This window comes from Mus caroli, unplaced genomic scaffold, assembly GCF_978045245.1.
Source record: "Mus caroli unplaced genomic scaffold, Mus_caroli_1 scaffold_6, whole genome shotgun sequence".
Taxonomy (NCBI): Eukaryota; Metazoa; Chordata; class Mammalia; order Rodentia; family Muridae; genus Mus; species Mus caroli.
Genome location: NW_028227261.1, coordinates 113,050,957 through 113,075,888, shown reverse-complemented (window position 1 = coordinate 113,075,888; position 24,932 = coordinate 113,050,957). Strand labels below are relative to the sequence as shown.

At 40.3% G+C, this 24,932-nt stretch overlaps 1 protein-coding gene across 2 annotated transcripts in view; it reads right to left on the bottom strand.

Moving 5' to 3' along the window:
- The window catches only part of Kif24 (kinesin family member 24), a 71,386-nt gene that overhangs the window by 25,261 nt on the left and 21,193 nt on the right, over positions 1-24,932 (bottom strand). For both annotated transcript variants that reach the window (XM_085839416.1, XM_021160365.3), the window contains exons 2-3: positions 11,259-11,896; positions 6,062-6,245 (exon numbers count right to left, since the gene is read on the bottom strand). In XM_085839416.1, the coding sequence (XP_085695542.1) occupies positions 6,062-6,245; positions 11,259-11,872 (798 nt within the window). In that variant the 5' untranslated portion in view covers positions 11,873-11,896. The remainder of the gene's footprint in view (positions 1-6,061; positions 6,246-11,258; positions 11,897-24,932) is intronic.

Sequence of the window (24,932 nt, the reverse complement as noted above, 5' to 3'; positions counted from 1 at the left end):
AGATAACTGCATATATAGATCCAGAAAACTGCACTTTGGCAAATTTAATTTGGCTCACTCTTTCCCGGGTTCAATGGCCTTTTATGTACTATTACATTACATTGGAATGGAAATTAGGTCATTTGAGAAGAAACTGAGATCACAGAGCCAAGTTTACCATTTACAAAGTCACCAAACATTGGAATGTTAGAGAATGAATCTAAAGAATGATAAAACAATCTGGCTGGATATGTAGTTCCTTTGGGAGAATGCTTGCTTTGCATGCATAAACCACAAGGCTTCAGTCCCTAACATGGAGTAAAAGCAGGAGTGGTTTGGCTGCCCATGCCTATAATCCCAGCACTTGGGAGGTAGAACCAAGAGGATCAGGAATTCAAGGTCATCTTAGGTACACCACTAGCAGTTCAACACACCCCCGCCCCTCTGTGTGTGTGTGTGTGTGTGTGTGTGTTGGGGATGGTGAGAGTTGTATACATGGAAGTGCCTATACAGAGGCCAGAGGAGGACATCAGCTATGTTCCTCTACCACTCTTGACCTTACTGCCTTGAGTCCGAGTTTCACACTGCCATTTCTAGGTTGGCTGGAATGAACTCCAGGGATCTGGCTGTCACAGCCCCAGTAGGGTTGAGTGTATACAGTCAGGCAGCTTTTGACTCAGGTCCTCATACTCGTCCAGCAAGATGCTCACTCACGGAGTCATCTCCCTGGCTCCCATAGGAAGTGTTTTTAGCATTCATGTTTTTGCTGGTTAATTTTTAATCAGCACACAAAATAATAGTTTTATTATGGCATTTTCAACATATTTTCCTTAAATTAAAAGTTATACTTTAATTATACAATACACAAAGGATTGTGAATGAATTAAATCCAGAGAGAAACAAACTCTTTTTTTTTTTTTTTTTTTTTTTTTGAAACAAACTCTTATGCAGGAGTAGAAACCTGAATTTGCTTCCATGTGAAACCAGTTTGTTACACAGCAGAGGAGCAAACAACACATTGTAGGTAAATTTTTCTGGTGTATGAGAAGTCAGAATCATGTGAAATGTCAACCATATCACTTTTCATTCAAAATATACATTTTTAGTATACACAAAGGGCCATGCAACGATCAGCACGATCTACTTCTAGAACAGATTTACCGTCTCCAGAAGAAACCCCAACACTTGTCTTCAGTGACTCACTCCTCAGCTGTCTGTCAACATCATTTTTAATTATCCTCCTTCCTCTCTCCTTTCCCATCTCTCTGCTTTCATCTCTACTAGGCATCTATGTCTTCATGCCTTCTCCCCTTTTAGTTCTAGCTACCCCATATATAAAAATTAAACACTAACATGTACATATGAGAGACAAGATACACCTCTTGCTTCAACAGCACACATACTAAAACCAGAGAGAGAATATATGTATGCTGCTTGTCTTTCTGAGTCTGGGCTACCACATTAATATATTTTCCAGATCCATTCATTCCCCTGCTTTACAGTTAAATATGAGACCAAAGAAAGTGATCAAAATATACCTATGCAACATCTGTCCTATCTTTATATTTAAAAATATCAATATAAAAATGAGACAATTTAGCCAGGAATGGCTGGGGAGGCAGAGGCAGGTGAAGCTTTTGTTTGTTTGTTTTTGTTTTTGTTTGTTGGCCCTGCTCGCTCTGGCCCAAAGATTTATTTATTATATCTAAGTACATTGTAGCTGTATTCAGACACACCAGAAGAGGGCATCAGATCTCATTATGGACAGTTGTAGCCACCATGTGGTTGCTGACATTTGAACTCAGGACCTCTGGAAGAGCAGTCAGTGCTCTTAATCGCTAAGCCCCTGGGTGGAGCTCTTTAAGTCAAGGCCAGCCTGGTCTACATGGTGAGTTCTTCGACAGCCTGGACTATGTAGAGTTTCTGTCCCAACCAAATTATTGATAACATTTGAAAATACAGAAAACAGGAAGAAAACTAAACTGTAAATTATTGCACTTAGAGACAGCCCCTGTTAACTTTTTGAGTTATACAGTACAATTTTTTATAAATTCAAATAATTGGAACTAAGCCAGGAACAGGGTACGCATACCCAGTTCCAGCACTGGAGACACTGAGGCAAGAGAATCACAAGTTTAAATCAGTACTGGCTGTCTTAAAAATCAACCAACCAGGGCCAGGCATGGTAGCACATATTTTTTAATCTCAGCACTTGGGAGGGAGGGGCAAGCAGATCTCTGTGAGTGTGAGGTCAGTTTGTTCTACATAATGACCTCTAGTCCAGTCAGGGCTACATGATAATATCCTATTTTGTCCCCTACCCACCTTCTGGTAAAGACCTAACCAATGAACCACAAGAAGTGCCTTTCTGGAAAGCATGCATTCCTTTTTGTCTCACGAAATTAAAGACAGCCCTGTCAGGCATGGTGGCACACACCTTTAATCCCAGCACCTGAGGGCAGAGACAGGTGGATCTTGTGAGTTCCAGGTGAGCCTGATGTACACGGTAAGTTCCAAGCCAGCCAGAGCTATATAGTGAGACCATGGCTTAACACCAAAACCAAAATAATCCTGCTGATCCTGTGAATCGTGGAGTTCCCTTTCAAATTTATTTATTTATTTGTTTGTTTGTTTGTTTGTTTTTCGAGACAGGGTTTCTCTGTGTAGCCCTGGCTGTCCTGGAACTCACTCTGTAGATCAGGCTGGCCTTGAACTCAGAAATCCGCCTACCTCTGCCTTCCGAGTGCTGGGATTAAAGGCATGTGCCACCACACCACGCCCGGCTACAATGATGATGTGTACGCATATGTCCAGATGTTCACCCAAGCCAGAAGAGGGTGTTGGATCCCCTGGAACTGGCCTTACAAATAGTTGTGAGGTACCTAACATAGGTGTTAGGACTCAACTCAAATCCTCTGGAAGAACAGTAAGTACTCCTAACCTCTGAGCCAACTCTAGAGCCCTGTAGAAATGTAAAAGACTAGCTAAGCATGGTAGTACTCCCCTGTAATCTTTGAACTTGAGTTGCCAAAGCAAGAGGATCACAAGTGTATAACCTGGGCTTCAGAGGAAATACCACGCCAGCAGACTAAGTAGTGATGCGTTCTCTCAATAAACAAAGGAATGGATGAATGCACCTCTTTTTTAAATTGGAAAGTAGGGTAGAGCTTGGGATGCAGTTCAGTGGTAAAATATTTTCCTAGCACAAATGAGGCTCTGGATTGAATTTCCAGTATTTGGCAGGGATGGAATGTAAAAGTAAAACAAAACAATCAAATGAAACAAAGAAGAAAGAAAAACAAAAAAGAATAATTTAGAAAAAATAATTCATTTTGTTTTTTTGAGTTGTTGTGTTCGCATACAATTTTTAACTGGTATGTGGTGGACATACTTGATTGGAAAAAGATAGGTTATTTAACTACATAGACAAATTTTCAGTTTTACTCCCTGAGCAAGTTTCAAAATAAAAACTAAAGATCTGGGATCACTTTTATTTAGCATCAAGTTCAATACAGACTTCTTTTAAAGAAAGGAAAAAGTGGTATTTTTATATCGTAGAATTGACAAATAAGGACTCTGACCTATGAGAGCAGAGGTCCAAAGTTCAACAGCAGAGAAAATGCCATGGAATCTATGGATAGTCAATAAATATTGATCAATGGCAATGACAAAGGAGTAAGGTTATTGTGTTTGGGGATAATGGAAAAATACAAAAGATAGTATGATGCGTCCTGGAGGGAATTGCTGTGACTGAAGCATCATTAAGGAGGCTTTGGGTAGATGATGATTGGACACAGCTATTACGATGGCTATAGCAACCACGAAACTAACTAGCCTTACAGCTAATTGATCATTTAGACTATCTTCAAAGTAAGTATCTTCCACTGAAACCTAATAGACTGTGCATTGATCAACAATCAATGAAGCTGTTAAAATGATTGGGTTGGCTGTACAGTGCCCTAGTAATATATTGCCCATAGGAAGACTATTGGATTACTCTAGATGCCACTGTGAAACTCAATTTTTGTAAGAACAATGCAAGTTTGAAAGAAGGGGTAAGTTTCAACAATTTGACTTCAGTGTGAAAAGATTTACTGCAATAGAATAATATCGCAGCTGACTAAGTGAATTGCTAGCACAGCCTATTGATCACCACATTTCTCTTGTTCCCAGTCACTGCATTTTGTAACTGAACAAGAGAAAGAGTTAATGTTCAATGAGTGTTTTTAAGGCAGACTAAGAAGGTAGATTCAAAGTAAAGGAGACTCTGGGTTCCGAACTCTGTGTGTACGCATACAACATGTAAGTACACACCTGTGCGTGCAGACGTGAAGGCCAGAGACTGACACTGGGCATCTGTATCACTCGGAATCTCATTCTTTTTGAAACAGGATCTTTCACTAGACCCGAGGTTCATCAATTGGCTAGACTGGCCAAAAAGCCCGTCTGTCTCTTTCCATCTCCAGCGGCTGGGTTACAGCTATCTGCCACAACACACAGCTTGTTACGTGGGGGCTGGAATTTGAACTCAGCTCCTTATGCTTGTGTAGCCAGTTCCCTAGCCCCTAAGACTCCAAACTCTGAACATACTATGATCATATGATTTCCTTTCATTTGTGGAGTTTGTTGCTTCTCTATTAGAAGTAGTGCATGGGTATTTGCTAACTTGGAATAAGTCCTTTTCAACACCAAACTTTTTTTGTAGTTTAAATTTTTTATGTATCTGAGCGGTATTTAATTAAACCCTTCTAAGTTAAATGTGAAAATATGTTATCCATAATTAAATAGAAGAGTCATACTCACCCAAGACCTAGGCATACTGGTATATGCCTGTGACAGCACTCACGATGCTCAATCAGAAAAGTCATGAATTCAAGGCCAGTTTGAGCTACAGCAAGTTCCAGTTCAGCCTGGACTACAGTCATACCTTGCCTTAAAACTCACACTCAGCAGAGTGATAAATTGGCATTCCCTGCTGAGCATGGAAAGCACATGTCTGTGATCCCGGTACTTGGGAGAAAGAGGCAGGAGGACAGCTGCAAGTTCAAGTCTAGCCTGGTATGCCTAACAAATTCCAGGACAATCAGGGCTACATAGTGAAGTTAAAAAAAAAAAAAAAAGAGCCGGGCGTGGTGGTGCACGCCTTTAATCCCAGCACTCGGGAGGCAGAGGCAGGCGGATTTCTGAGTTCGAGGCCAGCCTGGTCTACAGAGTGAGTTCCAGGACAGCCAGGGCTACACAGAGAAACCTTGTCTTGAAAAAAACAAACAAACAAAAAAAGTTCAGTTGACATATGCCTTTAATTCTAGGGGAGGAAGAGGCAGGTAGATTTTTGTGCATTAAGGCCAGCCTGGGCTAAACAGCAAGTTCTAGTCCAGTCAAGGCTATATAGTGATATTCTGACTCAAAAGCAAACAGGCAGCTCACACCTTTAATCACAGAATTCAGGAGGCAGAGGCTGGCAGACCTCTGAACCTAAGGCCCACCTGGTTTACAGAGCGAGTTCCAGGACAGTCAGAGCTACACAGAGAGAACACTCTGTCTCAAACAAAACCCCCAAAACATTCATATTCCAAAATGCAGGGGGAAAAGGAGACCAGGCATATAACCATCAGTCTCAACAACTGGTCACCAATAACTACTGCTCAAATTCTTTTTATTCTCTCATCTGTACCCTTGATTTTACTAATTCACATAAACATGCTAAGTGAATATATGGTAGAGCTTCATTGCATAAAGCAGGAATTATGGTTTTCTAACAATGTATATCATAATCCCACTACACTTTTAAAGAATGAATGAGCGAGGTATCAATAGCTTAGAATAAAAATCGAGAGTTGGGCTCAGTGGCACATGCCATTAGTCCCAGCATTCGGGGGGCAGAGATAGTTGGATCTCTTTTAGTTCTAGCAAGGGTGAGATCCTATCTCAAAATAAATAATCATTCAAGCAAGCAAACAAAGAACCATAAAATATGATTATATGAACCAGAAACTGGATTTTAGAACCACAATTTAAACATAAAGTAAGAAACTGACACACCTGATAATATTAGTTTGAGACAGCAAGTGAACAGTCCTACCTGAAGAATATACTGAGTAAGGTCAACTGCTTCTTTTTTCTCATGTACGAGCAGGGTTTCTTTATCTTCTACAGTGATAATATTAACTTCTCCACGACGTACTTCCCTTACACCTAAAGGCCGTTTTCGAACACAAACTCTGATTTTCTCCATTTCAGTCCAAGGATTCTCTGAGGTGATCTGCCTGATATATGTTTACAAATAGACTTTAATTTTTAAGAAAAAGGATTTAATTACTTAAATGGTCAAAGTGTCAGTACATTTTGAGTATCTTTAATATACTTGGGGTTTTTTAATATAATTGTGTTTTTTGTTTGTTTGGTTTGTTGGTTTTGTTTTGAGATAGGGTTTCACTTTGTAGCTCAAACTGGTATAGAACTTGCTATGTAGCTCAGGCTGGCCCTGACTTTTTACCCTAGCTTCCGGAGTGCTGGGACTATAGGTATGTACCATCAAACCCAAATTCTGGGACAGGACTCACTATTGTAGTGAAGGCTAGACTGTAGTGCCTCTTGGCTCTACCTCCCATGTGCTGGGATTACAGGCCTATGCCACCTATATGCCATGCAAATAATTCCACAATAACGGTCAGCAATGAGAAAGTTTTTACTAGCTAACCTCTGGTTTCATCTCTGACCTACACCACCTTATCCTCTGCCCTATCAAAGAGGAGGGGGAGGAGGAGGAGGAAGAGGAAGAGGTAGAGAAGGAGGAGAAGAGAAGAAAAAGGAGGATGGAAAGGTGGAAGGAAGGAAGGAAGGAAGGAAGGAAGGAAGGAAGGAAGGAAGGAAGGAAAGAAGGAAAGAAGGAAGGAGGCGGCAGCTAGAAACCAAATCTCAGTTATTTTAGCTTTGAGATGTGTGTGTTTGGCTCCTAGTGCTCTTTGTGGCCCCTGAACTCCAGTTGTTTGGTCACCAAAATCTACCTATATTCTGCTACTAAGACACCAAGGCCTTTCCAAAATTCAAATCCATATATCTTTTGTTCCCTTTCAATTCAATTCTTGCACACTTAACATTTTTCTTGATTATTAATCAAAATTCTTGTTTGAAGAATGCTTGACTGTTTTGAGACAGAGTCTCTTGTAAATCAGGCTGGGGTCACAGGTATATTCCATCAGACCAGTTTATCTGATGCTAGGGAGTAAATCCAAGGTTTGGGGCATGTTAAATAAGCACTCTACCAACTGAATGACATCCCCAGACCCTACATCCCTTTCTCTTTGAATCCTATTGGATTGAAACTAAGTGTTTCAAATTAGGTGGGAGGTTTCAGTGTACTTTACCTCCTATACCTCACAGATACGCTCAGCCCCTCCCTGAGTCTTGTTACTTCTTTCTTGTGTATGTGCACTTATGTGTGCAGAGGCCAGGGGACATTAGGTGTGGTTCTCCTCAGGACAGGACTGCCTTGTTTTCTGAGACAGAATTTTTTACTGGAATCTAGGGCAAGCATCAGAGATCCACTGTCTACCTTCTCAGTGCTGGAATTACAAGCACACATTACTGCACTGGCTTCTTGTGTGTGTATGTGTGTGTGTGTGTGTGTGTGTGTGTGTATGCTGGGGATTGAATTCGTCCTTTTGTTTACACGGCAAACATTTTATTGACTGCACTATCTCCCCAGCTCCACTTACTTCTTTATTGCTTCTCCCCGATATGAGTTTATTCATTCCTTAGAATATAACCATATATTTCTTCTCAGAGCCATTCTATGACTGATCCTGTCCACTCCTGGCTCAGTCTCCTATTCGGTGCAGTCTTTCACTGGTCTCAGTGAGTTATTCAACCCCCATCGCCTTCCACAAGCTTTACCTGCTGAGACTTGTGTGGTATATCTAAGAACCAACCACTTACATAGAAACTTCTCTAAATTAGGTTTAAAAGAAAACATCCATTTCACACTGAAAGTAAGACTTTTGAATGCAGGCTACTTTGCTCAGGGTTAACTAAGTCTGGTCTGTGTAAAGAATAAATTAGCAATAAATCGCCTCTCCTTTACACTTGAACATGTATTTCACAGTCCCTTAAAAATTTAATAGCAGATATACAAAATTTGCAAAAACTTTAATACAAAATTAAATACTGATATAACTGTTTCAAATAAATTCTGATTTTCTGAGCCTTCTAAGTGGCTGGAAAATTATTTTTTGCCAGGATCTAAATTAGTTTTTATAACAAACAAACAAACTTTTCAATATTCACAGTGCATGGTCTTAAGCATCTAGAAGCACATCTGATTATTTCGGTTAGCACACGACCTAATGCCCCATCTGAGGCATGGCACTCGGTGACAAGCCCGGGAGGATTTGGTGTTCCCTTCTTTTGCATATGCACTTAATTTTTCACAAGAAAAAAAATAGAGTATTTTAACTTATTATTTTGGAATCTAGTCTACCTTTTGATTTCATATTATTATCTGATCCTTTATAAAATCTACTTTTTAATGTTTTATTCTCATTTGAACAAGGGTGTTGGGTCAAAATCTTTAGATGTTTAGTATTTTTTATTAGATATTTTCTTTACTTACATTTCAAATGCTATCCGAAAGTCCCGATAGCCTCCCCGCAGATGTTTAGTATTAACACCAAACCATAGGAAGCTATTCAAAGAGGACAGAAAATGCTTAGTCCTTTTCATTTTTATTTGTGAGGCTCTGAGACGAGGTTTTGCATTGTTTCTTGAGTATCCACAGTGCTAGGAATACCCCTGTACTGCTATCCCCAGCCAGTCATTTTTAGAGTTGTACAGGGATTCCAGGATGAGTCTCATGGACAAAAGGCCTGTGGTTTGAATTTTTAAGTTCAAAAGGCAAAGAGGAAAGTGTGTTCTTTTCCTAGTGGGTACTTTTTGGTTCGTCTGTTTTTGAGACAGGGCATTTCTCTGTGGTTCTCTGTGGCTTGAGCTCATCAGCCTCTTGTCTGTCTTGTCTGCATGCTGGGTTTGCATGTACCGCCATGCCTGACACAAATGATTATGTTTGTCTGTCATCTCTTACCTTGTCCCTAACATCTAAGCCTCCAGATATCTTATCTTCATACCTAGAGTCAGACGTCATAGCTATTACTTCATATTGTAAAGTAAATGTAATGGCAACGTCTAAATTAAAATATTCATTCTAAGTCATGATGTGTTAAGCACTGAAAAGCAGTATTTTTAATAAATAATTGTAATTTATATTTTATGTGTTGTTCAATAAAAAACTAAAGTAGTGAAAAAAAGAAAGTTTGCTTTTACCGTTCATATTTACAATCTACAATTCAAGATTTATTTTATGTATGTGACTACACTGTATCTGTACAGATGGTTGTGAGCCTTCATGTGGTTGTTGGGAATTGAATTTTTAGGAGCTCTGCTCACTCCAGTCCACCCCACTTGCTCCGGTTGGCCCTGCTCACTCTGGTCAACTCCACTAACTCAGTCCCTGCTTGCTCTGGTCCAAAGATTTATTTACTATTATACATAAGTACACTGCAGCTGTCTTCAGATGCACCAGAAGAGGGTGTCAGATCTCCTTACAGGTGGTTGTGAGCCACCATGTGGTTACTGGGATTTGAACTCAGGACCTTTGGAAGAGCAGTCAGTGCTCTTACCTGCTGAGCCATCTCGCCAGCCCCACAATCTACAATTAAAAGAAGAAGAATAGTTCTAAATTCTCTGTTCTATGCTAGAACAAGTATTTCACATGACTACTGGTACTTTCACCTAATCCCAGCACTGAGGAGGCAGAGGCAGTCAGATCTCTGTGCATTCAAAGCCCATCTAGTCTACAAAGTGAGTTTCAAGACAGCCAAAGCTGAGCGGGCGTGGTAGTGCATGCCTTTAATCACAGCACTCGGGAGGCAGAAGCAGGCGGATTTCTGAGTTCAAGGCCAGCCTGGTCTACAAAGTGAGTTCCAGGACAGCCAGGATTATACAGAGAAACCCTGTCTCCAAAAACTAAAAAACCAATAAAACAAAAAACAGCCAAAGCTATTCAGAGGAACTCTGTCTCTAAAAACAAAAACAACAACAAAAAAACCCCCAACCAAATGTGTGTGTGTGTATGGGTGTGTGTGTGTGTGTGTGGTGTGTGTGGTGTGTCTGTGTGTGTGTGTGTGTGGTGTGGTGTGGTGTGTGTGTGTGTGTCTTTCTTAGTAATGTAACAAGTGATATATTTGAAAGGAACATATTTTCTACTCTATCACTCAGCATTGGGTATTATTCAGTATTTCACCTCTCAAGGATCTTATTTAAAATCCTATCTAGAAGCACTAGGTGAAAATAGCTTACTGCCATTCTGACTCACACCCTCTAATTGCCATCAAAAGGTCTTACTCTTTGTAATCACCAAAAAAGTCATATGTTTTTTCAGGGCTGGATTTAAAAAAAAAACAAAAAACAAAAAAAACAAACCTGCAGCCAGAATCAGGCTCCTGCTTCAATGTATGCAGATGACCTAACTGTTCGAAAAACCACTCAATTTAACTACCTGCTCTCTGGCCTTAAGTAGCTCTAGATCTTCTGGCTGGTATGAATTTGAAAGCTTTAAAAAAAAAAATCCCGTAAATGGTGTGATTCTTTTTCCACTGCAGAAAGCAGGTTAACTACTCTGCTTTCTTGAGTACACTAAGCTATCAAGTTACACTCTAGGAAATATAGCAACAGGTCTGCTAGAGGACTACAGTAGACCCTGGTAAGTAGCAGCTGTTTGATATACATGAACAATGTACATCGGCTTTTTGTCATCTGGAAAATTCCAGTTCCTTATAAATTTGCTTCTATCCACTTATTGAGATGATTAAGGCAAAACTTGCTAACTACCATCCACATGTTATAGCCACTTAGTAAGAATTTGGAGTATTCCTATAGGTGCAACAACATTATGAACTAACCAGTACCCCAGAGCTCTTGACTCTAGCTGCATATGTATCAAAAGATGGCCTAGTCGGCCATCACTGGAAAGAGAGGCCCCAGTACAAACTTTATATGCCCCAGTACAGGGGAACGCCAGGGCCAAAAAGTGGGAGTGGGTGGGTAGGGGGGTGGGGGGAGGGTATGGGGACTTTTGGGATAGCATTGGAAATGTAAATGAGGAAAATACGTAATTAAAAAAAGAATTTGGAGTATTTGCACTCCTCTGGTCACGAAGAAGCAATCTGTCTTTGCCTTATGCTGTCTTCCCCTATTTCTCCCAAAATATAAAATTAAAGTATTACCTGACACAAGAATGAGGAATTCCATAGTTATACCCTGACACATGAGAGACTCTTTGAATCACGGGAATATCACAATTTCCCAGTTGTGGAGAAAAGTAATTTGATGAAAACAACGGAGTGTTGGCTTCCGTTTGCATGTAAGCATCAGCAGCAGAGGCATCCGGGGCTCTTATTTTTGTCTGGTACTGGGAATCATCTGGTAGCATGTGTTCCAGCACTTTCAGGTAAGTGGACTTCTGCTCATCTACAGAGAAGTTGGATAAACTGCCTGTTTCATTGTTGGCCATTGTATCTTTGCTGGCAGAAGGAGAATCAAAATGCAGTTGTCTTCGGGGCCCAGATCTGAACTCCCGAGGCTTGGTGTACAGGCTGCTTGCCTGAAGAGGATGCTCTGGGCTACTGAGGGCTTTATCTTCCTCCTGCATAATCTTAATGATTTTGATAAGCTGAAAAAGACGTTTGCGGTCATTCATGTCATGGACTCCCAATCTGGAGTAGTCCTTCATTGTAACCTTGGCTAATTCATCGATTTTTTGAAGGCCAAGCGCAGTAAAATGAGGATAATACTGTGCAAGCTCAGCCTCACAAAGACACTCATATAACCAGGATGCCATTTCCTGACCAGGTTTATATGAATCCTGAGGAAAAAAAAGAGAAAAAGGAGTCATCCATAAACAGATAGAAACAGATCAAATTCCTTTACAAGCTAAACAAGACAAATATGCAGAAAAACTGTTATAATCTCAAGTTTCCTAGGTATTTTTCTTCTGAAATGGATAAACAGCATAGTTTATAAGCAAAGCTGGTTTTATATAGAGCATATGAACTAACAGTTGTGATTCATTCATCTGTTTAATAAAAAGGTTTCCTAATTATATATTTAAATAAATATATGGACACACAGACATAACATAGACCACTTACTTACTGCTTGGCAGTTTCTTCTAACTTTGCAGTATTGTATCTGCTTAACACATGTAATACACTGCGGAAACTTTGTTCCCAGCCACTGATTGTAGCAGGACTAATTTTAGATGTTCCACTTAAGGGCAAGGCATGTTGCACACCTGCTTCCTATGATTAATGAACAAAGGCTAAGAAGTCTTTCAGAACAGACAGCAGAATAAAATAGCAACCTCAAAGATTATAAATGAACACAGTTCAGAGAAAAATGCCTTTTTAATCTGCTGTGTCCTGGTAAGACAGAAGTAAAAACAACCAATTCAGAATCAACTCATTCAGTATTTTAGATAATTCTAAAAGGTGGTCACAGATGTCTACCCGAACAAAATATCAATCAAATAATTTCCCTAGAAAATTAATACTACAGATGCAAATTTGAATGACTTTCATTAAAACACTAGGAATTTAATTAAACACTAACAGGTGATGAGGTAATTAATACAAAATCTTTGTCTATTACAGTCAGAATTCTGAGTAGGTCTCCATTACTCCTATTAATCAAGTTCAAGTTCCTAAGGATATTAAAAAGAACTTAAATTGTACTTTAAACTATTTCATCAATATCTTTATTCTTGTGAGTGTGTGACTGTAGTGCCCTCTGAGGCTAGAAAACAGTGTTCTATCCCCCTGGAGCTGAGGTGCTAGCACCTAAACATGAGTCCTCTGGAAAAACAGTACATACTATTAACCACTGAGTGGTCTCCCCAGCCCTCTGCTTATTTGTTTGTACAGCCTGTATAGCCTAGCCTGGTCTGGCATTGACTCTGCAGTTCAGATTGGCCTCAAGCTTGTGTAATCTTACTGCCTTGACTTCCCAATCACTAGGATTACAAGCATGAGCTACCATGCCTAGCTTTTTAAAAAGAATTTCAAAATTATTGTTTACTTATTTTATGTGGATGAGTGTTTTGTCAGCATGTATGTCACGTCATGTATTCTAACATGCCCACAGAGGCTAAAAAAGAGCAATGGATCTCTACTGAAGTTATAGACTAGAGTTGTGAACTGCCATGTGGGTGCTTAGAATTGAACCCCGATTCTTTTGAAGAGTAGCCAGTGCTCTTAATCACTGGGTCATCGCTCTAGCCCCTTATATTCTCTTTTTCAAAATGGTTTGATCCTTCAGAGTTTTCAAAACTCAATTAATTATTGAAAAATTGCTTTCATTTTAATTTATTTTTGTTCTGAGAGAGAGACAGACAGAGACAGAGACTCTGTGTGTGTGTGTATGTGTGTGAACGACAGGAAAACAAGGACAACCAAGGAGCTTTGAATAATTAGGCAAAACAAAAGACCAAAGGGTCCAAGTAACACTCCCTATCCTGACTCTGACATCTGTTAGTAGTAGGTTTCCCCTCTGCAAAATTGTTACAGTTCTTCCATCAAGGGTAGAGTCTCTTCCTTTAGCATCTAGAATGGCCTTCTAACTTCTTCTTCTTCTTTTTTTTTTTTTTTTTTTTTTTTTTTTTTGGTTTTTCGAGACAGGGTTTCTCTGTGTAGCCCTGGCTGTCCTGGAACTCACTTTGTAGACCAGGCTGGCCTCGAACTCAGAAATCCGCCTGCCTCTGCCTCCCGAGTGCTGGGATTGAAGGCATGCACCACCACGCTCGGCTTCCTTCTAACTTCTTCTGGGTAATAGAATACAGTGAAATAGACTGCCATGAAAGGCTGGAGAGCCACCTTAGCTTCTACTGCTGTGAGAATTCTTCTACTGCCATGTTAAGAAGTCTAGCCAATAGCCGGAGGATCATGCACTACCACTACTACTTTGATGGCCAAAAGACCCAGATGTGCAAGAGAAGTCATCCTAAGACTATCCAACTGGAAGGCTGCCATAAGAGCTGTGGTTCCCAACCTTCCTAATGCTGCCACCCTTTAATACAGTTCCTTATGGAATGGTGACCATGAAATTATTTTTATTGCCACATAACTAATTTTGCTACTGTCCTGAATTGTAATGTAAATATCTGTGTTTTCCAATGATCTTAGGTGACCCATGTGAAAGGGGCTGAGAACCCCAGAGATTGAGAGCCACTGCACTGGACAGTTATAGCCATAGGAATGACTACGGGTGAGATCAAGTGAAGAACTACTAAGCTTGGTCCAAATCACTGACACTCAGAGCTTTGCGCAAATTAAAGGACAATTGTTTTGAGCTACCAAGTTTGGGGCTAGATTGTTACATAACAGTAACTACAATTTCACTTCTGAAACTTTGTCCTTTGTTAAGATTTTGGAGCTATTTTAGGTTCACAGAAAAACTTAGTAGTAAGTTACAGAAATCTGCCAAATATCTAGTCTCACACATGTACTCTTTTCTCCACTAATGGACCTACACTGATAAAAGATCATTACCCAAAGCCTACAGCATAGTTAGATTTCTTATCTAGTGTTAGAGAACTTGTGAATTTGAATAAACAATTCATGTATTTTCTATGTGAATAACACATGGAAGTCTGATTGCCCCAAAACTCCTGTGCTCTGTCTCCTCATCCTTCCCACTCACCGACTTCATGGTAACTAATGATCTCTTTGTCTGAGGCAGATGGAGAGTGGGGCAGGGGTCACTGTGTAGCCCTGGCTGTCCTGGAACCCACAATTGTAGATTAAGTTGACCTCCAATTCACAGAGATCTGCCTGCCAAGGCCTCCTCAGGTGTTGGAATTAAAGGCATGTATCTTTGTTCTGCCTCCACAGATCCTCCTTCTCCAGAATATCATATCACTGGAAGCATGTGGCATGTCAGCTTTTAGACTGGCCTTTGCATATCATAATTTAGATTTCCTCCAAGTCTTTTTATGGCTTGTTAGCTTGTTTCTTTTCACTGCTAAAACCCATTCCACATGTGAGTGTGTCCTGGCTTATTTATGTTCACTTAATGAAGGACATTTTGGATGCTTATTATTTGGGTAATTAAGAATAAAGCTTCTAAAAATACCAATGCAGTTTTCATGTGGACATACTTTTCAACTCCGTTATGTAATGTCAAGGTGCATAATTACTGGATTGTATGATAAGACGTGTAGTTTTATAATAAACTGCCAAGCTACCTTTTAAGCTGGCTGTACTATTTTCATTCTTACCAGCAATGAAGAATGCCAGGTCCTTCTCATCACTTGTCGCTGTGTGTGTGCTACACCCATCTTTTCAAGACAGATCAAGAGCTTTTCCCCAAAATGAGATTTTCATTTCTAGATGTAGGGTTTTGGGGTTGGTTTTCTTTTTTTTTTTTTTTTTTTTTCTATTACTTTACCTCCAAACATCTTACATAGTAGCAAAACTAAAATGACCAATCCCTTTATTACTGGCTTTTCCCTTACCTAGAATACCTGTCTTTATTAGAAAGACACTGTGTTTTTCTACCATGAACGAGATGGCCCCTACCAGGGAATACATGGTGTATTTGAAAACTTCTGACACCATAACAACATCTAGTATTTCTTTCCTGAGCATTAGTATAATACACCCCAGACACTGCTCTGGGCAGTGTAGTTGTTCATTATCACACAACCCTACAAAGGAGGCATACGTGTGCAACAAGCTACAATCACTTAGTGTGCTTCCAGAAGATCACTGTTTTTCCACTTTGCATTAGGATGCCACAGAAGCTGGGCATCTAAAATCCCAACACTGAGCCTAGGGGAATCACTGCAAGCTCAAGGCCAGCCTGGGCTATGAGACCCTGTTTTTTCTTTGTTTAAAGATATTTGGGGCCTGGGGAAGACAGCTCAGTCAGTAAAGCATCTTCTCACGTACAAACATGAAGAAAAGGCAGGCATGGTGGTGTGTGACTGTGGTGCTGGGCAGGTGCAAATAGGAGGCTCTGGCCAGCCAGACTGCCTGAGTCTGAAAGTTCCAGAAAGATCCTATGCCAGATTCAAGAAAAGCTCGCTCGCTCTCTCTCTTCTCTCCTCTCTCTCTCTCTCTTTCCTCTCTCTCTCTCTCTCTCTCTCTCTCACACACACACACACACACACACACACACACACACACACACACAAAGGCGGAGAGCAACTAAGAGATCCGCTCATTATCACCTTCATGGGTATGTGTACCTCCCTCCACCCCTCAAAGATAAGTGGGGTGGGTTGGTAGTGTAGACCTGTAGTCCAAGCACTTAAACAGAGAGAGGGCTGCAATGAATTTGAGGTCAGCCCTAGCAACAGAGCTATATACAAAGTTTGAAGTTGGTTTGGAGTATAAAATAACACCTTGCTTCAAGACCCTGGAGAGGAAAAAAAGGCAACAGAATCCCTAAATTCTTCTGACTGAATAAAGAAATACCAGTAAAGGTTGAGGGATGGGGCTCAGTTTATATCATCCTTGACTAACATGCATAAAAAAAGCCCCTAGGTTTGCTCCCAAGCACTGCAAAACTCTAGGCCTGGTAACTAGACCTGTAATCCTAACACTTGGGAGATAAACAGAGGCAGATTAGAAGTTCAAAATATTCTTGGTTAGTGAGCAAGTCTGAGGCCCATCTGAGTGACAGACAAACAAACCCAGCATAATGGCTAGGACACATTCAATGTTCCATGTTTAATAAGTGTTGGCAGTTATTACCATTGCTATTATTACTTCTGTATTTCTCCTACTTTATCCACCTAGCATTTAAGAATAGAATAGAACTTATTCTACCTTCAGTGTTTTGATTTAAGTAAATACTAAGCAGCTGCACTCTCTACTTGGCTCAGCTAATCCATGGGAACAGACTGTTAGTGCTATGTCCAGGCGGCGTAAGATTCTGTATTTTGCACATCAATTCCCTTGGTGCCATAGCAAACATTTCTCAGTTCAAATCTGATAATCACAGCCTCTACTGCATTCCCAATAAGTAAATGAGACTAAACCATTTATTTTGAAACACTTGTATAACCTATAATATCATGGGAAGAGAAAGATATAATAATTTTAAAACAGCAGTAATTTGAATATGTAGATTAAAGTAGCCATGGAAGTTCTTCTAGCACAGCTGCAGCCATCCCACTTTTTTTTTTTTTGCCATCCCACTTTTTTTTTTCCCCCCCGAGACTGGGTTTCTCTGTATAGCCCTGGCTGTCCTGGAACTCACTCTGAGAACCAGGCTGGCCTTGAACTCAGAAATCCGCCTGCCTCTGCCTCCCAAGTGCTGGGATTAAAGGCGTGTGCCACCACCGCCCGGCGCCATCCCACTTTTATGAGCATTACAGTTAGCCTACGTTCTGTTGTTTTCAAATTTAACATGCTTCTCTGTAATTGTATTCCATTTTACAAAAGTTCATCCCTTCTTTAACACCTGAAACAAACATCAGAATTACTCCTGCAACTTTAAGCAAAAACATTTGAACTCTACCACTGAGCCACAAAACAAAATAAAAAACAAACAAACAAAATAACCTTCCAGATTTGGGGGATAGATGCATTGAAAGTTTTACTCAGATGACAATTTTACTTACTGATCTATCTCTGTCAAACAGTCCAAGGTAAAGGCTGCGGAGGGACATCAGTGGTGGAGTGCATGCTTAGTATGAGCAAGGCGCTAGGCTCTGGAGCTACTGTTCAGAGGTTAGCAGTGATTGCTCTTCAGGCAATGGGGTTTAGATCCCAGGACCCACATAACAAACTGGGCAACCTTCAAATGCCAATATTTTCAATTCTGAGGCATCTGATGTCCTCTACTGGTGTCTGCTCATCACAAGTATATGCACACATACAAATAGTACACATATAATATGTGTACATAGAAGTCGGCCATTACATAGCAAGAAGTGTTAGCTGCTGTCTTTCCTATTGTGATTTGTACATATCACTCACACAATGAATAAATAGATATAAAAATAAAGTTTTAAGCCAGGACTAGTGGTACATACCTTTAATCCCAGCTCTCAGGAGGCAGAAGCAGGCAGATCTCTGTGAATTCAAGTCCAGCCTGGTTTACAAAGTAAGACAGCCAGGGCTACAATAGAGAAACCCTGTCTCTAAAAACTAAGATAAAATAAATACATAAATAGATAAATTTTGTAGGCAAATTCACTATCCAGCAACTACCCACTACCTAGCTCTAGAAGCATCCCACAGCTACTGTGTATAAATGTAAAATTACAGAAGTACAAAGTCATTATACACTATTGGTAAGAGCAAAGCAATGAAGACTAGCTAAATTACAGTTGTCTTTCAAGTGTAATAATACTATGAAGCAATTACAAAACTTAACTCTCCAATAATTATTGAAGAAAGAAAAAGCTTTTCAATATATTGCTAAGTACAGTCTAGTTCATACAGGCATCATTTGTTAAAGAGAAAGTTAACTGATCCAAAATGGAACTCTATCTTTGCTTATCAGGCATAAGATATCCTTGGTAGATTGCGCAAGTAATGACAGTAGTCTCTTACAGGAAGGGGAATGGGTAGTACTAGTGGATAAGCAAAAGAAGTAGACTATTACATGGCAATAATGCTGGTAGTTACTTTCTTTCCTATTGTGACTTGTATTTCACTGATGTCTCCATTATCGAAGCAAGACCTAGTGTTATGCTTGTGTTTAAATTTGAAACTGATCAACCATTTACAATTTTTATGTATATTACTATTTTACCTATATGTGCATCTGTACATCATGTGTGTGTGCCTGATGCTCTCAGAGGTCACAAAATGTCATTGGATCCCCTAGAACTGGAGTTACATGTGCTACCAAGGAGTTACTGAGATACCATGTGGGTGCTGGGAATTGAACCTGGGACTTCCCAAGAGCAGCAAATGCTCTTTAATCGCAGAGCTATCTCTCCAGCTCCATGACCCTATAATTAATTTTTTAAAAAGCATATTTCACAGCTGGATAGACAGCTCAGTGGATAAAGTTTTGATGTATAAGCATGAAGACTTAAGTTTGGATCTCCAACACCCACATAAAAACAAGGTTATGCCAGGCAGTGGTGGCACACATCTTTAATCCCAACACTCAAAGATGCAGAAGCAAGTGAATTTCTGTAGGTTTGAGACCAGCTGGTCTACAGAGTGAATTCCAGGTAAGCTAAAGCTATACATAGAGAAACCCTGTCTCAGCCGGCTGTGGTGGCGCACGCCTTTAATCCCAGCACTCGGGAGGCAGAGGCAGGCGGATGTCTGAGTTCGAGGCCAGCCTGGTCTACAAAGTGAGTGCCAGGACAGCCAGGGCTACACAGAGAAACCCTGTCTCGAAAAAACAAAAACAAAAAAAAAAAAAAAAAAAAGAAACCCCGTCTCACCACCAACCAAAGAGCATACATGGGCTGGTCTGAGGCCCCCAGCACATATGTAGCCTTGTCTGGCCTCAGTGGGAGAAAATGTGCCTAATCTTGTAGAGACTTGATGCCTTAGGGTAGGGGGATACAGGGTGAGGGGCACCCTCTCAGAAGTGAAATGGAGAGGGGAATGGAGGAAAGAATTCTGTGAGAGGGAATGGGGGACAACATTTGGGTTTGTAAATAAATAATAAACAACACACACACACACACATGCAAAACTAGGTGTAGTATGTCTGCAATCCTTGGGGAACAAAGACAGGAAGACCCTCTATGCTTGCTGACTAGCCAGTCTAGGTAAGCTCCAGTCTGTCTCAAAAAAATAAGGTGGAGAGCTAGCAACAATGGTTCAGTGGTGAGAGGAGAATCAATTCCCATAAGCAGTCCTCTCCACACATACAATATGCAACACATGTCTACACACAAAATAAATTAAAATGCAATAAGAAATCATACTAAAAATGTAAAGGCATCAGGGGAATGCCAGGGCCAAGAAGCAGGAGTGGGTGGGTAGGGGAGCAGGGCGGGGGGGGGGGAGGGTATAGGGAACTTTCGGGATAGCATTTGAAATTTGAAATGTATATAAAGAAAATATCTAATAAAAAAATAAATACTTAAAAAAAAGAAAAAAAAAGTAAAGGCAGAGGGTATTCTTATTTTAAGATGTCAAATAAGATAGATCTTCATTTTAAATAACTCAGTAAACCAAAGAGTACTAATACAGATTACTAGATTAGGAGGCATAAACCAGTATCCAGTCCAGCTCTGCTAGGACCCTGAGAAGCAGAGCTGGGGAGATGGCGCTCATCTACAAGTGCTGATCAATACCCAGTAACCATGTGATGGCTCACAGGGGATCTCATGCCCTCTTCTGTCTGATGCTTTCTTCTGTCATGCAGGCATACATGCAAATAGGGTGCTCATATACGTAAATAAATCTTAGGAAAGGAAAAAAGAAATTGAAACCAAGAAGCAGAGGTGACATACACAGTCAAATTAGTTAACAACTGAGTCTTGTGTTATGTCTTGTTTTAGGGTTTTCTGCAATGTTAGAGACTGTGGTATTCTGAATATGATTAGCCCAGGGTGTGGCACTATTAGGTGTGGCCTTGTTGAAGGAAGTGTGTCACTGTGGGGGTGGGCTTTCAGAGACCTTTCTTCTAGCAGCTTAGAAGCCAGTCTCCTCCTGTTTGCTTTTGGAACAAGATACAGAATTCTCAACTCCTCCAGTGCCTGCCTGGATGCTGCCATGCTTCCTGCCTTGATGATAATAGACTGAACCTCTGAAACTGTAAGCCAGCCCCAACTAAATCTTGCCCTTTATAAGAGTAGCCTTGGTCATGGTGTCTCTTCACAGACACCCCAACTAAGATAGAGACCAACCCAAAACCTTATATGGCCTTACAAACGCTAGGCAAGCACTCAACACAGAGTTATACCTCCGCCCTCTTTTTACATTTAAAACCTAAGACTTCAGTACATCATGAAATTAGGTATGCTAATATATTCTACAAACATGTTCAAATGTATTTGTGATAGATTCTTTATAGTATCTACCAGGTGCTTGGTATAAAATAGGCACAGTGAGCACCTACAGCATTTAAAAGTAATAAAAATTCAAGTATCACAAAAGTACATAGTATAATAGCATAGTATAATAATAGCATGATACCATAACACATTATTCACCCCATAGCTCTTCAGTTATCAAAATCTGCCACACTTGCTTCCTTGATTCATTTTTTCTTTCCTGAAATATATTTTAAAGTAAATTATAGATATGTCATTTCATCTGTAAATTCATTTTCTAAGTGGAAATATTTGTATAATAAACATAATTATGTGATTTATTATAGCTAATAAAATTTAAAATGATTCTCTCTTCTTTCCCTTTCTTTCTTTCTTTCTTTCTTTCTTTCTTTCTTTCTTTCTTTCTTTCTTTTTTTGGTTTTTCGAGACAGGGTTTCTCTCTGTAGCCCTGGCTGTCCTGGAACTCTGTAGACCAGACTGACTTCAAACTCAGAAATCCGCCTGCCTTTATGATTCTGTTTTCGTATACTCAGTCCATAGCCATAAATATTTTTATCAATTTTTGTTTGTTTTGAGACAGGGTCTCTCTTTGTAGCCTTGGCTGCCCTGTGGAACTTGCTATGCAGACCAGAACGGCCTTGAACATACGGAGATCCTCCTCGCTCTATATCCAGAATGCTGGGATTAAAGGTATATACCACAATGCCCAGCTCAAATATTTTTTTGAATGTTTACTTTTAAATTTTAAAAGTATCTTTTAAAATTTGTATTTACTATTTTTTTATGTTTTTTTTTTTTTTTTTTTCGAGACAGGGTTTCTCAGTAGCCTTGGCTGTCCTGGAACTCACTCTGTAGACCAGGCTGGTCTCGAACTCAGAAATCCGCCTGCCTCTGCCTCCCAAGTGCTGGGATTAAAGGCGTGTGCCACCACGCCCGGTTATTTACTATTTGTGTGCACGTGTGCGCATGCACAAGTGTGTGTGATAGCTACATGCAATGGTATGCGTGTGGAGGTCAGAGGACAAAGTGTGGGAGTCAGTTCTCTTTATCCACAAGAGCTCCAGATTGAAATCAGGTAGCCAGACTTTTGTGGCAAATGTTTTTACCCAATAAACTTTCTGACTCTAGAATATCTTTTTATAAAAATAAATTTTGTTCAAACCAGAATCTAAGTGAGTTCCATACACTTGATTATTATGCTTAAGTTTTCTTGAAAGGCACTCTCATGTCCCCTCCCCCAACACAAACTTTACCCCGTTTTTCTTTCTGTTCCTCTGACTTCTTTTAAAAAGAAAAAAATAAGTGTGTTTCAAAGCATGTAGCTTAATACTAAAGAAATCATTCACTGCTTATTTGAAATTCAAATTGAATTTTGTTTGGTCTAAATCTGGCAACCCTACATGAGAAGCAGAATCTGCATTTCTAGCAAAATGTTCTGTCCATGTTATTTATTTAGCACATACTTCACGCACAGAATATACACAAATGTCTGTGGGAACTGAAGCCTGATCCCCTTGCTGAGAGATTCTCTCTTTAAATTAATCCAGAAGTTTTATTCATTAGTGATCAATATCTCATCACTTATTTCTTTCAGAGTCACAAACTGGTGATTATCTGATTCTGTTTCTTTACGGAATTTTCCTTAGGAAACCTTTCTGGCGACTAGAGAGCTGACTCAGCAGCTCTATGTACTTTTGCTCTTGCACGGAGTTTGAGTTCAGTTCCTAGGCACCCACTGTAGCCCACAACTGACAGTAACTCTAGTCCCAGGGGATCCAACACCCTGTTCTGACTTCCAACAGCACCAAGCACATAAGTGGTACACAGACATACATGCAGGCACTCAAACATACTCATAAAGATACTAAAAAGAAAAACTTTCTGTCAACAACTAAAGCTACTACAAGGACTGAGCTAGCCAGAGCCAGGCTGACTCCATGACAAGCTACAAACTGAGACTAGGCCTAAGTTTCTGCTTCCCAGAAATGAGAACACTGGCCCAGGAACCTGTGGTCAGTCAACTGTGGCCTCCCTTTCCCCAGCCTGGAACCTGCTTGCTCAAAGGTGGAGCTACCGGCTCATTCGTCCTGTCACGCCTACCTACTGCTGGAACCTGCCTTTGCTGCCTGGAGGCACACACGTGTTCGTCCTGCTACTGGACCCTGAGTTACTTGGCGGGATATTGGGTTCCCTCCCCCTTCCTTTATAACTGAGTGTCTGGAATTAGTAAAATTGAGCCTTGATCAGAATGTTTGTTGTCTTGGCTCCATTCTTTTCTTCCCCCCCCCCCCCCGTCTAGATTCCTCTCTTTTCAGCCTGAACTGCCATTCTCAGTTGAACCGTTCGTGTTGTGGACTGCGCAACAGTCAACCACAGCCTCAGGCAGCCAATCTGAGGACACCTTGTCATCTGGCATGAAGTAAGAAGAGATAGCTAGAAGGAGTATGCAACCTCCTGGAAAGTCTCTAGAGCCTAACCAATTTTACAATCAGTCAGACCCTGGAGATAAAGCTAACCAATCAAGGTAAAAGGGCACATATCCCACCCTGGTATTCTGACAATAAGAGTTGGGCCTGAGAGGCCACCAGAGATCACCAGATTCCCAAATGGGAAGACCCCTGCATGTTCACTCTTTGCTTTTGCATACTATCTTAAGTGTGGGGCATCATTCTTTAGCGATTCTTAGACCCTAACACTACTTAAATTTTACATGAAGGCAAGAATAAATGACTTACTTTTCATTTCAACTTTCAATTTTTGAAGAATGCCCAACTTATTTTAAGTAATATCAAATGACTTATTTCAGGATTTTAGTGGGACTTACTTTTTAAAAAAAATTTCATCAGGCTCTATTAATTGTGGTGTTTTTACATATTCCATGTTTTCCATTCAATTGCCTTAAGTTTTTGAGAGCATAATCATGCATATTCCCTGTCTAACCTAAAAATAAGCTTTTCTTCAATAAACATATTACTGTTGGTTTTTTTTTTTTTTTTTAATGTATGTGAGTACACTGTGAGGGCATCAGATCTCATGATGGATGGTTGTGAGCCACAATGTGGTTGCTGGGATTTGAACTCAGGACCTTTGGAAAAGCAGTCAGTGCTCTGAACCTCTGAGCCATCTTGCCAGCCCCACATTACTGTTATAATTAGCCACTCACCGTCCTAAATTCAGGTGAAGGTCATGCATTGCAGTTAAGTTCTAAGCAAAGAAGCATGGAGACTGGAAAAAGGAAAGAGTAAGAGCTGACACGCTTGTTCTTTGGAGACCTGTACAGCACCAAACACCAGAGCCATCTCTACTTACGTCATATGCTCAACCATCTCTCCCATCAGTCTTATCTCTAAAATAGTAGCTGTGACTTCTAGAATTTTTTATGAAGGAGTTTAAACTATTAAAAGAATACAGAATGAGGCCAGGTGGTGGTGGTACATACCTTTAATCCTAGGCAGAGGCAGGTGGATCTCTGTGAGTTTAAGGTCAGTTTGGTCTACAGAATTCCAGGACAGCCAGGGCTACACAGACAAACCCTGTCTCAGAAAACAAAATAAAACAAAACAACACAACAACAACAAAGAATTCGCCTTTAAGGGGGCTGAACAGTGGCTAAGAGCATTTATTGCTCTTGCAATTATCCAGTGTCCACATGATGGTCCATGACCACATGTAACTCTCATTAAATACCTTCTTCTTACACATTAATAGAAACAGATACCTCTCATATGTATTTTGAGATAGGGTCTGTGTAGTCCTAACTTCTGGAACTTGCTATGTAGACCAGGTTGGCCTCAAGCCTACAGAGATCCTCCTGTCTGGGCCTTCTCTGCTGGGATGGCCTAATAATTTGTTTTTAAAGATGTATTTATTTATTATGTATACAATAGTCTCCCTGCATATGCACCTGCACACCAGAAGAGGG